This window comes from Nicotiana tomentosiformis, chromosome 5 (genome assembly GCF_000390325.3).
Source record: "Nicotiana tomentosiformis chromosome 5, ASM39032v3, whole genome shotgun sequence".
Taxonomy (NCBI): domain Eukaryota; kingdom Viridiplantae; phylum Streptophyta; class Magnoliopsida; order Solanales; family Solanaceae; genus Nicotiana; species Nicotiana tomentosiformis.
Window position 1 is genome coordinate 137,601,212 of NC_090816.1, and position 16,961 is coordinate 137,618,172.

The 16,961-nt window shown below is 39.8% G+C and overlaps 1 protein-coding gene across 1 annotated transcript; it reads left to right on the top strand.

Annotated features, from left to right (window-relative positions):
• Window positions 1-472: 472 nt before the first annotated feature.
• Window positions 473-3,744, top strand: LOC104117951 (CASP-like protein 2B1). Its single transcript, XM_009629102.4, has 3 exons — window positions 473-821; window positions 2,115-2,247; window positions 3,344-3,744. The coding sequence occupies exons 1-3, from the start codon at window positions 598-600 to the stop codon at window positions 3,593-3,595; spliced, it is 609 nt and encodes a 202-aa protein (XP_009627397.1). The 5' UTR covers window positions 473-597; the 3' UTR covers window positions 3,596-3,744.
• Window positions 3,745-16,961: the final 13,217 nt, after the last annotated feature.

Here is a 16,961-nt window from a genome sequence, read left to right on the forward strand (position 1 = left end):
TTACACTTCAATATTCATTTATTTCAATTTATATTATATAGTTTAACTTTGCAAAGGATTAAAAAAAAAGACTTTTACAATTTGTGATAATAAACACATCATAGTATTTACCTAGTTATAGGATTTTTGAAACTTATATTTTAACCATATCATAATCTTTGTATGAATATAAAAATTTCTCGTAAAGAATGAACGACGGATCGTACAAAAATAATAATAATTAGTTACACCTAATATGAACGGTTAGCTATAGCTTTTATATATGTATATAAGCTAGTCATTTCTTTTTGGCTATTTTGGTAGGGCAATGATCAAAGTCACTAACTAGTACACCTGGCAGTCTCACAGTCCTAGAAAAGTTGCAACTAAGCTCCATCATCACATACCAATTAATTACATAATTGAAAAAAAGTTATAATATGTACTGCTAAATGAAATGTGGCATTAAATATGTGAAACAGACTATAGTGGAAGTCTCTGCTATATAAGTGCATGGTTCAACTTTTCTTGGAAATGCAATTGCCTTTTCTTGTGTGTTTTCTCTAAAGCTAAAATAAAGCTTTGAATCTGTAAGGCAATTGCTTTTAAGTGTAAGAGATGAGTTATTTGGGCATTGGAGTAAGTCCTGGAAATGTTCCAGTTTATCATGGGAACAATTCGAAAGTGATTGATAGGAGAGTAAGGGTTACAGAGTTGGTGTTAAGGTGTGTGATTTGTGGTTTAGCAATTCTTGGTGCTGTTCTCATTGGTACTGATAGCCAAGTTAAAGTGATTTTCTCAATTGAGAAAATAGCCAAATTCACAGATATGAAAGCTCTTGTGTAAGTTTTTTCTTTTGTTTGCTTTGCTTGTTTGCATGGGTCTTGGAGCCATGGCGTAGCCACCCTATGCCAAGGTTTAAGCGTACACCTTGCAGAAAAATTATACCGTATATATAAGTTAAATATTACTTTATATGATTTTATATTATATTTTGAATATTCTTAACACAGTTGAGTGAGATATTATTATATTTTGAATACCTTTAACACAGTTGAGTGAGCCATTCTAATGATTTAAAGTGAAGTGTTGTTTGCTGGATCAAAGTTTTGCCCATTTTATTTGCCAAAACTAAACTGAGAACACCATGTATAGTCTATTTAATTCTTTTTAATCTAAAAAAATTCCTAATAAAATAACTTTTAAAACATAAAATTTGTGTAGAAATAAACAACTAATCTAAAAGTATTTTTTTAACTAAAAGTTATTTCTTAAATAAAATTTATAATTTAAAAGAAAAATTTCAACAAAAGCTCTCTACAACGTACAAATCCTCTCGATTCTTTCTTTCCTTTGTTTTGTATGCTTATTTTTATTAGTAAAATTTATAATGTTGTTGTTTCGTTATTTTAATTTTGATTTACAAAATTATAGTTCTATTATAAGCTTTTATTGTTTAGTTAAATATTGTGTAATTTGTTCTAAAATTTTTGGTAACCATTCATCGACAACAAAAATTATTGACTTATTTAAAGTTTGAATACCCTTGACGAAATTTTTGGCTACGCCATTGCTTGGAGCAACTGTAAATTAATTTTTTTTGTGTGATTTTTAAGTTAAGGGTTCGAACCATGAAAGCAATCACTAACCCTTGTAATAGGATAGACTGTCTACATCACAATACTTGGGGTGCGACTCTTCTCTGAATCGTTCACGCGAGATACCTTGTGCACCGAGTCTCCAATTCTATCTTTCTTGTAGAAATTACACCAGGTAGCGAGTATCCAATGCTATCTTTCTTGTAGAAATTACACCTGGTAGCCATTCTAACGGATAACTATTTAGAAATTAGTCAGTGCGTCCTGAATTTCAGTTTTTCAGGACCAAAACGTCTTGAATTGTCCTTAAGTTAAAAATTTTTAATTTAAAATTTCAAGACTAAATAAATACTGGCTAATCTCTAAATAGCATCTCTGAGAATAAATAGTGACTAATCTATAAATAACATCTTTGAGAATGACAATCTTGCCCATCTTTCTTTGCTTGTTTGCGTGGTATCTAGTTGGATTTTATTTCAAAGATTTTAAGTCTCCAAAGGTTAAAAATGTGAACTTTGTGTATATATATATATGCAGGTTTTTAGTGATAGCCAATGGGTTAGCTGCTGCCTACTCACTGGTGCAAGTTCTAAGGTGCATTTTAAGTATGATTAGAGGAAGTGTTCTCTTTAATAAACCATTGGCTTGGGCTATTTTTTCTGGTGATCAGGTACAAGTTAATCCTACTTAGTTTATCTTTTGAGATTTTGTGGGTAATTGTCTATAAATGAGTTCTTGCATTTTCTCCTAAAAGGTATTTTTCAAGATTTTCAAATACTTGGAAAAAGAATTCAAAGTTTTGAGAAAAAGGAGTTTTTTCGCAACAGACAGACAAACTAAAGTTTGAGGTGCGCATAAGCTAATCCGGACACCACCTATATTTAAAAAAAAGAAAAGAATAGGAAAGATGGATGTCCTCTGGCCTGAGTTGGCTTTGCTTGCAGATAAGTGTAGATGTACCATTAAAGGCATAGACAGTGAGTAGCTGGTAACTCATAAACCCCAAATAAATGAAGAGAGAATCCTAGCAAAATCTATGACCAGTCTAATCATTTTTAAAAAAAAGACAGTTTTGGTCCAAATTCAACTAGTCAGTAGTTCATGGTCTGATCTTTTGGCTTGCTCTTTTAGAAGGTAATTGCTTAAAGACTCCTTGTTGCAAATTTTTCAAATTCCTTTTTCTTTTTCAACATTAGACTCAACTACCATACTCCTTTTAACTTTTGGGAAACATCTTCCTATACTTTTCCTAGCCGAGTTCTATCGGAAACATCTTCTCTATTTCCTATACTTTTCCTAAGCCGAGGTCTATCAGAAACATCTTCTCTACCTTCATAAGGTAGAAGTAAGGTCTGCATACACTCTACCCTCCCAATATCTTACCTGCGAGATTACACGTTGTTGTAAGTGGAAATCTTCTCATTTTTTGTTTGACATGGACTTATGGTGCTTAATCCCACAACTCCATATATCCTAATGTCCTTTCTGTCAATGATAGTATAAAGTTCAATGTCAAAAACACTCGAAAACCAACTTCTTTAGTTACATGATGCTAAACTTAAACTACATCTTAGTTCAGAATAACCATGTTTACAAGTTACATCTCTGATAGAGGCGCATTCATTCCTAACATGAAACGTAGATATACATATGCAAGAAATCACTAAATTTTCAATAAAATATTAAATAAGAACCTCTTAAAAGTCGAATCTATCAACGTTAATTCTTGAATCGCCTCTGACCGCTAATATTTCCTTCATTTGCAGTTGATGGCCTACTTGACACTAGCCGCGTTGGCCGCGGCCGCACAGTCGGCCGTGTTTGCCAAGTTAGGGCAAACAGAGTTACAATGGATGAAGATTTGCAATATGTATGGCAAATTCTGTAACCAAGTTGGAGAAGGCATTGCAAGTTCTCTAATTGTGAGCCTTAGTATGATAGTACTCTCTGGCATTTCAGCTTTTAGTCTCTTCCGTTTGTATGGAAATAATAGTAAAGGAAAGGGCAATGCAATATGATGAGGACTCTTTAGTTTGGTGGATTTCCCTTGGTCTTTCTTTCTTTTTTTTAGATCTTTTTTCTTTTTCATCTTTTCTCTGGCTGTTGTAAAATAAATCAAGACCCAAGTTGGTGAGATTATAATCATTTCATGTTGCTTGATACCTAATCCAATATTCCCCTATCAGTCGCTGAGTTTTTATCAAATCCTTGCTTATGCAATGTAAAAGTATTTTATTACTTAATAAACTAATACGGCCATTTCTCATCTATAAGTTGTGAAGATCAATGTAAAAAAGCTTAGGGTAAAACGCATTTTTTCAACCATGAAAAAATATTTATGCAATAATGAAAACCAGAACAATTGCATGACTTAGAGAATATACTTGGAAACGTTACAAAAACACTTGAAAACGATAGGATTTGTTAAAATAGACCATTTTTCAAGGCCAAGAATGGGAAGAGAAGATGAAGGAAGAAGTTATATAGAGAATAATACCTTAGAAGCTTATTAAAAAAAATCCAGTAGTCGCTTATGCAACATGCGACCTACTTTAAAAACCTTCTATACTATTTGCAGGCATATGTTCTCCCCTAAATTTATTTTTTACTACTAACATTTTTCCCATCCATCTATTTAATTTTTCCCTCACTCTTAATTAAGCTATGGTATCCTAGTCTTTTTCATTGTTTACCTTCAAAATCGGATAACAATTGAATTCATACGTGATTTTAAGAATATGTGATATTAGTTGATACAAAGTGAGAAATCGGATTTAATATGAGAAAATAAATAGAAACACAAGTGCAAACCACACAGATTGAACAACTTAAGCCTTGCAAAGCTAACTTCCTTCCAATTTGAGAATGATATTATTGGGACCAGAATATTATTGAGGCCAAAATAATATGAACAAAGCTGGAAATGATAGTATGTTATTCTTTGAAGTCTTTTACAATGTGTCCCCTTATGAATTACTAAATTCCCTTTATATATTGAGAGAGATGAAGCTTTTAAAATATTATTTTATAAGAAACTATGTAGACCGTTGGCTCCTTTTTTAACTTAATTCCGTGATTTTTGCCATAACGATTGATTAATGGCGAGAATCACGGTTCCTTGTCGGATGAGTTGGTGAAGATTTTCTTCGAGGCCGTTAGAAGCAGGATCGGTTGTGCCCTCCGTAAACTCGAGGGCAAGTCTGATGGTCTTGTCTAACTTCGAACCTCGATATCGAGGTCAGTTTTATTTGTGACTTCGATTTATTGCAGATGTGTCGAGCCTAGTCTATTGTTCCAGATGCTCGACCGAGCATCGATCTTGATTTTACACGTATACAGATAACCCCTTCATTTTTTGGAGAGTAAATGATAAAGAACGATATGAACGATAGTAAACGATACAGATAGTCCCCTCGTTTTTTGGAGAGTAAATGATAAAGAATGATATGAACCCTCGGTCCTTACTTCGATAACTCATGACGATGACAATGGATACATAACGTAGGTGATAAGAATAGTGAAAACATCCCGTCAGTCCGGTCTTTGAGGCATTAAATGTGTGTCAGTTGGCGGTTGGCCATTTCAGGAGATGAACCGCTGCTTGAGAAACCTATAAATACCCTTTAATCTGTTTGTTAGAACTTTTACACTCAAATCCTTCTTGTTTCTAAGAAAACTCCACCTTCTTCAACTTCTGGTTTTCACATTGTTAACCTCAAGGCTTCCTCTTACCAACAATCTTTTTCCTTCATTTTTTTATAAAAATGGCAAAGACTTCAAAGTCTGTTCCTCAAAAAGAAGCACTATCTTCTTTAAAACCTTTTGAAAATGTTCCTCATGCTGCTACTGAGAAACCCCCTCTGAGATCATACATCCCTACTAGGTGCCCTACTCTGGCTGACTTCAAGGTTGAGAATACGCCCATGGTATCGGGTCGATGTGAACCTGTCTCGAGGTAGATATGTACAATTATGGACATCATCCTCGATAAGGTTAAAGAGGATTGCAACTGGGTAGGCAAACATGTAGTGGTTCCTACCCCTAAAGAATCAATTACCACCTACATGGAGGGTTTCTTAAGTGTTTACACTTACCCTTTCACGTTGGGTTCTCTAGACCCGGTTATCATAGCCTTTTGCAAAAGGTATGATGTGACTCTCGGACATATACATCCTTCATTTTGGAGGATCGTTATTCTGCTTTGATTTTTCGTAAGCAAGGCCGAAGGATGTCCATTCACCATCGACCATCGCATGCGCCTGTACAACTCTCGACTTTACCAAGGAGGGTTAATTAAGCTTGCACGCCGAGCCACCAAGACCTTGTTCTCGAGTATCAATGAGGATTGAGATCGGGGATGGATTGGTAGATTTGTTCGAGTGAAGACCTTAGACTTAATCCCGGCTGTGAACATGCTATTCCCTGAGAAATGGAACACGAAACGTAAGTTTAGCTTTGCCTTCGGTATTCCTTTTATTGCTTTTCATTCAGTGTGGTTTCTCATCGATGTTATGTGATGCAACTGTTTCCCAGATGCCGAACCCCATTCCCGAACTTAAAGAGTGGGTCGAGGGCATTGCGACACAAAGACCTTACTCCGTGCGCTTATGGCGTGAGTTTCGAAGGGTCGATGGGAGGCCCGTAATCATGGTAAGGGTTTTTACCTAAAGATATATCTGATCTCATTTTTCATCATCAACCTCTGATCTATTATACTTTCATTTTGTAGGTTTAGAAAAGCACGTCGAGATGAGGCCTCCATCAACTGATGATGATATACACACTGATCCCCTTGATTCGAAACAAGTAAAAGAAAAGAAGAAAAGGAAAGCCGCGAGTACCTCAGATCCTAAAAAGGAAAGACCGAGGAAGCGGTCGACGTATAAGCCTAAGAAAGCTGGAGCCCAAGAAATTTCACAGGACTTACTTAATCGGTTGAGGGATGAGTCCGAGAAAGAAGAAAATTTTGAGTTGGTGGCCGCGTGAGAAGTGTCTTCGAAATGCCTCAAGCCATGGAGGCCATAGAAGAAACAGTGGCTGAAGTCTCCGATAGGGTCGAGACCGATTTGGCCCGAACCAGTGAAGTCGAAAAAGAAAATGTGGACGGTACATCCCGATTAGAAGATAATGCACCCTAAGAGGCACTTAGGATGATTGACCTTTTTGGGTCACCTTCATTTACAAATTCTATGATAAACGAGCCTCAGGTGTTGAGAGGTAACCTTGGCGAAGGAGCCCAAGGAGTAGCCGATTCTTTCCATAATTTTTTCGACGGCCTGGATTCCGCTGCTTCGGAAGATGTTTCCGGTTTGGGTGACTTATCGGTACCAAGGAAGATATCATCCCCGGGAACTGGCGGATCCTCTTCAAGCCCGAAATTAGTGAACCAGTTCCCTACTCTGAGTGTTGATCCTACTCGAGGGCGGGCAACTTTTATGTCCATCCTGGGGGATGCCCGAGTTCTTTCTGCCCCGAGGGGAATTGCTAGTTATCTTCGGTGCTTGGTTACCGAAGAGGATCAAATAAAAATGAATGAGGTAGAGGCGCCCTGTCGTTTCAACGAAGCACAACATGCACTTAATCGTGTAATTTCGTATATCCCTTTGTTATATACTTAGATTCAATAGTGAGTAATCCTAATCATCTTTCTTTGTGCTTGTAGGCCTCCGTGTTTCATCATGAGGCCTTTCTTCGATTCCGGGAGGAGTTCAAGCGTCACAAGGGTGAGACTCGGAAGCTTGCTGAGAAGAAGGATACTTACAAGCTTCTTAGTGAAAAGCTTCAGGCCGAGTTAGAAACGGCTCGGAAGGAGCATGTCGGTTTGCTTGAACAAGTAATACGAATATTCGATCTCAGTGATGACGATTCATATACTTTTGCTAATAACCCAAAACTACAAGCTCAAAAGAGACTTGACCAGGCCGGGCAGCTTCAGGTAGAGGTGGATGCGGTGAAGCCCGAGGGTGAAGAATGGAAGAAAAATATGGACCGTCTGGCCTCGAAAAAAGAAACTGCGCGGGCACAATTGGCTTTTGCTGAGTTTCAGCTTCGGACTGCAAAGGAGAATAACTCGGCACAGGCAAAAACGATCGAGAAAATCCAATCTCAGCTGAGTTTAGCTATTTCTGGCCAAGGAGATCGAGGCTGCAAAGTTAGAAGTCATTACGACCCGGAACGAAGCTGACAAAGGGGTGGCCCAGCTCAAAGTTGATGCCGAGGCTATCTAGGAGCAGGCTAAAAATATGGTGAAGCATGCGTGGTGGGAATCACAAAAGAAGACCCTTGAGGGAGTCCATGCCTAGAAATTCAACATATTGAACGAAATTGAGAATGCCAAGACATGTGAAGCCAATGCTCGAAGGCTAGCTTTTCCCGAGGAGGATTCTGATGTGTCTGAAGAATCGGGCGAGTCCGCTGGCGAGGAAGACTCCGCATGTGATGACGCAACCCCCAGTGAAGATTAGGTCATTCAAAAAGGTTTTTGTACTGTCTCTTTTGTTGAGGCAATATGGCCTGTGTATATAACATATAACGGGGCTATTCAGCCCTTGTAAAAAGTTTTGATACATATATATATAAGGCTTTTCCCTTTCATAGCTTTCAAATTTCGTCTTTGCTTTATTTGTATTTGCAAATGTCGAGCTGCCTTAACATGAAATAATTAGGTTGTGTCCGAAGGTTCGATCAACCCTTACGTTTACTACCTTTCTGGGTTAAGGCATTGTAGGGGTTCAGTGTTACCGAAAATTTCCCCCCGAAATATCTTAGGTTTATTGCCTTACCGAGGGCAGCTTTTAGAACTGGTTATAAGAGGCCTTGTATTTGTTACGAGGCCCGGACATCTCTGAGTTGCGTTAATATGGCCGTAGCCTTTTCAGTTCGGGCGTTTCCTAATGGGTTTGTCATCCCGAGTTATCTGAGCATGCCTAGGATAACTGTTCCCGAGAAGGGGTGGCCGTGGCCTTTGAAATTCGGGCGTTGCCTAATAGGTCTTTTGCCCTTGTAATCTGATAGTTTGGAACGTCCGAGATTGTTTTTCAATCGGCAGTCCTCGAGTGAATATTCGAACTCATATTTAAGATTACCTTTAGGTTCGATGCCTAGTTCCTGAGTGAATATTCGAACTCGGATTAAGATTTCCCTTAGGCTCGACATAGATCGATAGTCCCCGAGTGAATGTTCGAACTCGAATTAAGATTGCCCTCGACATCGATCGACATTCCCCGAGTTAATGTTTGAACTCGTATTAAGATTGCCCTTAGGCTCGATATCGATCAACAATCCCCGAGTGAATGTTCGAACTCGGATTAAGATTGCCCTTAGGCTCGACATTGATCGACAGTCCCCGAGTGAATGTTTGAACTCAGATTAAGATTTCCCTTTGGCTCGACATCGATCGACAGTCCCCGAGTGAATGTTCGAACTCGGATTAAGATTGCCCTTAGGCTTGACATTTCTAAGCATAGGGAATTTCTTGAGAAATGCAAAAAATGTGTTCTTGGGTATATAATGCAAAGAAGGCTCTTTTATTCTTGCACATAATAGTCGCTCATGTATATATGTTCAATGTCAAGGCTCGATTGACTTGAGCGGGAACAGTTTATTTGACCGTTTGACCCTTACAATAAATCCTATTGATCGAGGACCCTTAATCATGAAGTCGAAATGCTTTGTTAAATTCTATATTCGGGGATGCCTTGAATGTTGTTTGTAATTATTGCAACCGGTTTGTTTCTGGCCTTCGATTCTAAATTAGTATGATTTACTTGTTGCCTCATTAAAAACCTTGCCACAAAACCCATTTGGGACAAAATCGGTCTAAGGGAAAAAGAGTGCAACACATGCTTTCAGACGTAGGATCTCGTACCATCCTTTGTAAGTTGCCTGCAAGTGTTAGTTTAAAACGTAAATAAAAGAAAGAATTGGGGTTGTACCTTAGTAATAATATCGCTTTAAGTGAGTTATATTCCAGTTGTTCGGTAATTTCTCGCCGTACATTATTCCGAGCTTGTAGGATCCCTTTCCAGTGATCTTGGTAATTTGGTATAGTCCTTCCCAGTTCGAACCCAATTTCCCTTCATTCGGGTTTTGGGTGCTCAGTATGTATTTTCTTAGTACCAAGTCCCCAATGTTGAAATATCGAAGGTTGGCCCTTAGATTGTAATACCTCTCGATCTGTTGCTTCTGGGCAGCCAATCGAACAAGGGAGGCTTCACGACTTTCATCCAATAGCTCCAGGGTCGTATTCATAGCCTCGTCATTCAATTCCTTTGTTGCATATCGAAATCTGATACTTGGTTCCCCAACTTTGACCGGTATTAGGGATTCGACACCATAAACCAATGAGAACGGAGTAGCCCCGGTAATGGACTTCGCAGTCGTGTGGTATGCCAAAGGAATTCAGGCAGAATCTCCTTCCATTTCCCTTTGGCGTCAGTTAACCTTTTCTTTAGGTTTTGGATTATGATTTTGTTGGTCGATTCGGCTTGCCCGTTCCCGCTAGGGTGATAAGGTGTCTATAAGATCCTTTTGATCTTATGATCTTTGAGAAACTTGGTCACTTTGCTGCCGATAAACTATTTTCCGTTGTCACATACAATTTCGAATGGCATCCCGAACCTACATATGATGTGGTGCAAAATGAAGATGATGACTTCCTTTTCCCTAAATTTTTGTATGCCTGCGCTTCAACCCACTTAGAAAAATAGTCAGTCATAAATAAAATAAATTGAGCCTTACCAGGTGCCCATGGAAGGGGGCCGACGATATCCATCTCCCACTTCATGAACGGCCATGGAGACAAAACTGAATGCATCAGCTCCTCAGATTGATGAATCATCAGAGCGTATATTTGACATCCATCACATTTTTGGATGAAAACCTTTGCATCTTTTTCTATGTCGAGCCAGTAATACCCAACCCTGATTATGTTTCGAACCAATGATTCGACGCTTGAATGATTTTCATAGGCACCTTCGTGGATTTCCCTCATAATGTACTCAGTATCTCTCAGACCTAGACATATTGCAAGTGGGCCATCGAATGATCTTCTGAACAGGGTTCCGTATTCGGATAGACTATATCGAGCTGTCTTTGTACGCAAGGCCCTCTATTCTTTAGGGTCCGAGGGTAACTTTTCGTTCCTAAGATACTCTATGTACTTGTTCCTTCAGTCCCAAGTTAGGCTTGTTAAGTTGATCTCGGCGTGACCTTATTCCACCGCCGACCTCATAAGTTGTACGACTTCATCCGAGTTGAACTCGTTGTCTTCGATTGACGATCCCATGTTAGCGAGGGCATCGACCTTGCTGTTTTGATCCCGAGGTACATGTTGCAAAGTCCATTCGTTTAACCGATGCAATGTCACCTGTAACTTGTCTAATTATCTATGAATTCGTTCTTCCCTGCCCTCGAACGTTCCATTAACATGGTTTACCACAAGAAGAAAATCACACTTAGCTTCGATCACCTCCATCCCTAAGCTTTTGTCTTGTTCGAGTCCTGCAATCATGGCCTCATATTCGGCCTCATTGTTAGTCAATTTTGCAGTCTTAATAGATTGTCTAATTATATTACATGTTGGAGGTTTTAGTACGATACCAAGTCCGGATCCTTTTACGTTCGAGGCCCCGACTGTAAAGAGGGTCCAAATGCCCGAAGAAGTTTCTGAGTTTACTAACAACTCTTTTTCAACCTTGGGTATTAGGGCAGGCATGAAGTAGGCCACAAAGTCCGCCAAAATTTGGGACTTAATGATGGTTCGAGGTTGGTACTCAATGTCGTACCCACTTATTTCCACGGCCCGTTGGGCCAATCGGCCTGAGAATTCGGGCTTATGCATGACATTCCTCAACGGGTAAGTAGTTACGACACATATGGGGTGACATTGGAAGTAGGGTTTCAGCTTCCTAGAGGCACTTAGCAAAGCGAGCGCCAATTTTTCTAGGTGAGGGTACCTAGTTTCGGCCTCAAATAAGGTTTTGCTAACATAATAAATTGGAAATTGCGTACCTTGTTCTTCTAAAACAAAAACTCCACTTACCTCTACCTCCGAGACCGCTAGGTATAAGTACAATTGTTCATCTGTTCTTGGTGTGTGAAGCAGTGGTGGGATCAATAAGTATCTTTTGTGTTCCTCCAAAGTACGTTGACATTCTGGAGTCTATGAGAAGTTATTCTTCTTTTTTAATAGTGCGAAGAATTAGTGCGAAGAATCCCTAATCACCCGGGTCCTTCCGTATTTAGTTGTACCCGAAATAGGCATCGAGAAAACTGAGGGTCTCGTGGCCGGTCGTGGCATCAATCATTCAGTCTATGTTAGGCAACGAAAAAGAGTCTTTGGGGCATGCTTTATTCAAATCTTTGTAATCTACACAAATTCTTAGTTTATTCCCCTTTTAGGGACTACCACTATATTTGCTAACCAATCTAGGTATTTAACCTCTCGAATGGACCCTATTTTTAGGAGTTTATATACCTCGTCCTTGATGAAAGAATGTTTGACCTCAGACTAGGGCCTCCTCTTCTGCTTGACTGGATTGATATTTGGGTCTATGCTTAGTTTGTGAGTGGTTGTTTCTGGTGGGATCCCTGTCATATCAAGATAAGACCAGGCAAAACAATCTATGTTAGCTATAAGAAATTGAATGAGTTTTTCCCTGAGCTCGGGTGTTAACCCCGTGCCCAGGTATACTTTTCAATCGGGCAAATTCTCGATCAATATAACCTGTTTCAATTCTTCGATCGTTGATTTTGTTGCGTTAAAGTCATCAAGGGCTATGAAAGATCAGGGAACCCCATAATCATCATCTTCATTAGTCTTTTGTATATCCAATCGGGTCGCGACCAGTATCTGTGATTGCTATTTGGCCTCTTGGCTCATGTCCGAGATTGGTTCCTTCGATGTTGTGGATGTTGATATCAGAATCACTTCTTTGACTGCAAACATTTCTCTTGCGGCCAGTTGTTCCCTGTAGACTATCTTAATCCCCCTGGGGCCGGGAACTTCAATATTTGGTGAAGTAATGAGGGCACTTCCCTCTTGCGATGGATCCATGGCCTACCGAGGAGGGTGTTGTATCTCATGTCCTCTTCGATAACATAAAATTTGGCCTCTCGTATGACCCCGGCGGTGCTGACCGGTAATGCTATCTCTCCCTTGGTGGTTTCACATGCCATGTTGAACCCGTTTAGGATTCAGATCACATGCACAATTTTATCTTTCAGGCTGAGCTGTTCTACGACCCTCGACCGAACTATGTTGGCCGAGCTACCTGGATCAATTAACTCACATTTAATTCTAGTTTCATTTATGAGTACATATATTACCAGTGCATCGTTGTGAGGTTATATGATCCCTTTTGCATCCTTGTCGCTGAAGGATAAGACTCCTTTAGGCGTGTAATCTCGAGTTCGTTTCTCCCTGGTGAAGGAGATTCTGGTGAGTTTCGTCACTAGCTCTTGTGGGATATTGACCCCACCGATTATCATATTAATGATGTGTTGAGGTTCGATATCTTCTTGTTCTGTGTGTCTATTAGAATCCCTGTTCCTGAAATGATTCTTGGCCCGGTCGCTTAAGAATTGTCTAAGGTGCCCGTTGTTGAATAGTCGGGCTACTGCTTCCCCCAGTTGCCGACATGCTTCCGTTCTATGACTGTGTATTCCATGATATTTGCATACCTGGTTGGGATCTCTTTGAGCTAGGTCATATTGTAGAGGTCTGGGCCATTTGGTATCTTTGATTCGCCCGATGGCTGATACGATGGCAGCCGCATCGATATTGAAGTTGCACTCTGATAATCTCGGTGCTTCTTTAGGCCCGATGGACCTGTCGAAGATGTTTTTGGTCATGAGTCCCCGGTTGTTTCGACTTTGTTCATTTATCCTTTCACCTCTTGAGGGTTCCTCCCGGATCCACTGATCTTCCGATCTCCATTATATGGCCGATATCGATCTATGTTTGATCTCGGTTCACGATCGATGTCTCTCTTGACTCTGTCGAGGGTCCTGGCGGGGTAAACAGACTCTGAAGGGACCCGAGTTGATCATCTTTGACCTTGATTTTTGATTGATACCGATTGTTTACATTAGCCCAAGTAATGGCAGGGTACTCGATCATATTCTGCTTCAATTGCTGTGAAGCCACCGAGCTTCGGATATTAAGTCCGCAAGTGAAAGGTTGTACGGCCCAATCATTAGCGACCGACGACAGATCTATTCGTTCAATTGTAAAACGGGACACGAATTCCCTGAGCATCTCGTTGTCTTTTTGTTTGACCTTGAAAAGGTCCGATTTCCTGGTTTTGACCTTGATGGCACCAGCATGTGCTGTTACAAAAGAATCTGCAAGCATAGCAAATGAGTCAATAGAATTATGAGGGAGGTTGTGATACCATATCATGGTTCCCTTCGATAGGGTCTCCCCAAATTTCTTCAACAAAACATACTCGATTTCGTCGTCTTCCAATTCGTTCCCTTTCATAGCACATGTATAAGAGGTTACATGTTCGTCTGGATTGGTCGTTCCGTTGTACTTAGGTATTTTGGGCATACAAAATTTCTTAGGGATCGGTTTTGGGGCCGCGCTCGGAGGAAAAGGTTTTTGCACGAATTTCTTAGAATCCAGTCCATTCAGTATCGGGGCGCTCCTGGGATTTGGTCTACCCTGGAATTATAGGTTTCGACCTTTTTATCATTTGCTTCGATCTTCTTTTCCCCTGACTCTATCTATTTTTTCAGTTCCTCGAGCATTTTTATAATTTTGGGGTTAGTCCCCAATTTTTTTTCATTTGACCTTACCATGACTGGCCCCGTTATGTGGGTGACTTCTTGGGGTGGACCGGGTTCAACCCTGCTCAGTGCCTGGGTTTGGCTCTGCAATTGAGCTATCGCCACCTGTTGAGCTTCAGCATTTCAAAAATCATGCGTAGGCTGATCCCGTCTTCTTCGATATTTTGGGTGTTTCGAGCTGCAGACCGGGTTCCACCATGGGCACTGTTTTCAGGACCAATATGTTGGTTCGCGTTGATGTCCATATGTGAATTAACATCTATTGGATCTGCGACCCGAGTCCCAACGGGGTCAGCGGGTGGCCTTACATCACCGGGCGTCACGTTATTATTCTAACCTTAATGACCTGATCCGTTATCGATATGCAGGGGCAGTAATTGAGAGTTTGTCATCCTTAGCGTGAAATCAAAGACACTTCAAAGGGCAAGTGTAAAGTAGTGTGTATTATAGAGATTTGTATCAAATAACCTCTATTATCCATATCCCCACGGTGGGTGCCAAATCGTTTACCCTCAAAATCGGATAACAATTGAATTTATACGTGATTTTAAGGATATGTGATATAATTTGATACAAAATGAGAAATCAGATTTAATATGGGAAAATAGGTAGAAACACAAGTGCAAACCACACAGATTGAACAATCTAAGCCTTGCAAAGCTAAATTCCTTCCAATTTGAGAATGATATTATTGGGACCAGAAGATTATTGAAGCCAAAATAATATGAACAAAGCTGGAAAAGATAGTATGTTATTCTTTGAAGTCTTTTACAATGTGTCCCCTTATGAATTACTAAGTTTCTCGAGCATTTTTATAATTTCGGGGTTAGTCCCCAATTCTTGTTCATTTGACTTTACCATGACTGCCCCCGTTTTGTGGGTGACTTCTTGGGGTGGACCGGGTTCAACCCTACTCAGTGGCTAGGTTTGTCTCTGCAACTGAGCTATCGCCACCTGTTGAGCTCGAGAATTTCAAAAATCATGCGTAGGCTGATCCTGTCTTCTTCGATATTTTGGGTGTTTCGAGCTGCAGACCGGGTTCCACCATGGGCGCTGTTTTCAGGACCAGTATGTTTGTTCCCGTTGATGGACACATGTGAATTAACGTCTATCAGATCCACGACCCGAGTCCCAACGGGGTCAGCGGGTGACCTTACATCACCAGCCACCACGTTGTTATTCTCACCTTGATGACCAGATCCGTTGTCGATATGCAGGGGCAGTAATTGAGAGTTTGTCATCCTTAGCGTGAAATCAAAGACACTTCAAAGAGCAAGTGTAAAGTAGCATGTGTTATAGAGTGATTTGTATCAAATAAGCTCTATTATCCGTATCCCCACGGTGGGCGCCAAACTGTTTACCTTCAAAATTGGATAACAATTGAATTTATATGTGATTTTAAGAATATGTGATATTAGTAGATACAAAGTGAGAAATCAAATTTAATATGGGAAAAATAAATAGAAACACAAGTGCAAACCACACAGATTGAACAACTTAAGCCTTGCAAAGCTAACTTCCTTCCAATTTGAGAATGATATTATTGGGACCAGAATATTATTGAGGCCAAAATAATATGAACAAAGCTGAAAAATATAGTATGTTATTCTTTAAAGTCTGTTACAATGTGTCCCCTTATGAATTACTAAGTTCCCTTTATATATTGAGAGAGATGAAGCTTTTAAGACATTATTTTATAAGAAACTATGTAGACCGTTGGCTCCTTTTTTGACTTAATTCCGTGATTTTTGCCATAATGATTGATTAATGGCGAGAATCACGGTTCCTTGTTGGATGAGTTGGCGTAGCATTTTTTAGAGACCGTTAGAAGCAGGATCGGTCGTGCCCTCGGTAAACTCGAGGGTAAGTCTGATAGTCTTGTCGGACTTCGAACCTCGATATCGAGCTTAGTTTTATTTGTGAATTCGATTTATTACAGATGTGTCGAGCCTAGTCTATTGTTTTAGATGCTCGACCGAGCATCGATCTCGATTTTACACGTATACAGATAGTCTCCTCATTTTTTTGGAGAGTAAATGATAAAGAACGATATGAACCCTCGGTCCTTGCTTTGATAACTCATGACGATGACGATGGATACATGATGTAGGTGATAAATTCTAAACCCATTTGAGCTGCTGCAAATGTTTTTTTTTGCGATTGGGAACATGATTAGAAATCTTAAAATAATGGAGAGTAAATGATTAGAAATATTAGAAATATTCTAAACTCATGTCTTCTCATGATCCAATGCTAAGTTTACTTATTCTTATTCAGTACGACATTATATGTGACATGAATACATGCTTATATGTATTACCCATTGTTATGCGCTTTTATTTGTTATATTTACATTCAGTAGGGATAAGTGGCCAACCTCCCCCAGCGTGAGTGCCATGATGTCAGAGTTACCTACCCCACGCCCGCATGTGCCAACTGTTTGTTGGGGAGATAGGTCGACACTCCCCCGTACGTATTCCCAGTTGCTCATGTACGCAAGGCCATTATGCATAACATTTAACTTTGAAAAGTTACGTCTTAAAATATATATAACTCAGTTTCTATTTCATATATCAGTTATGGGCTCAATTT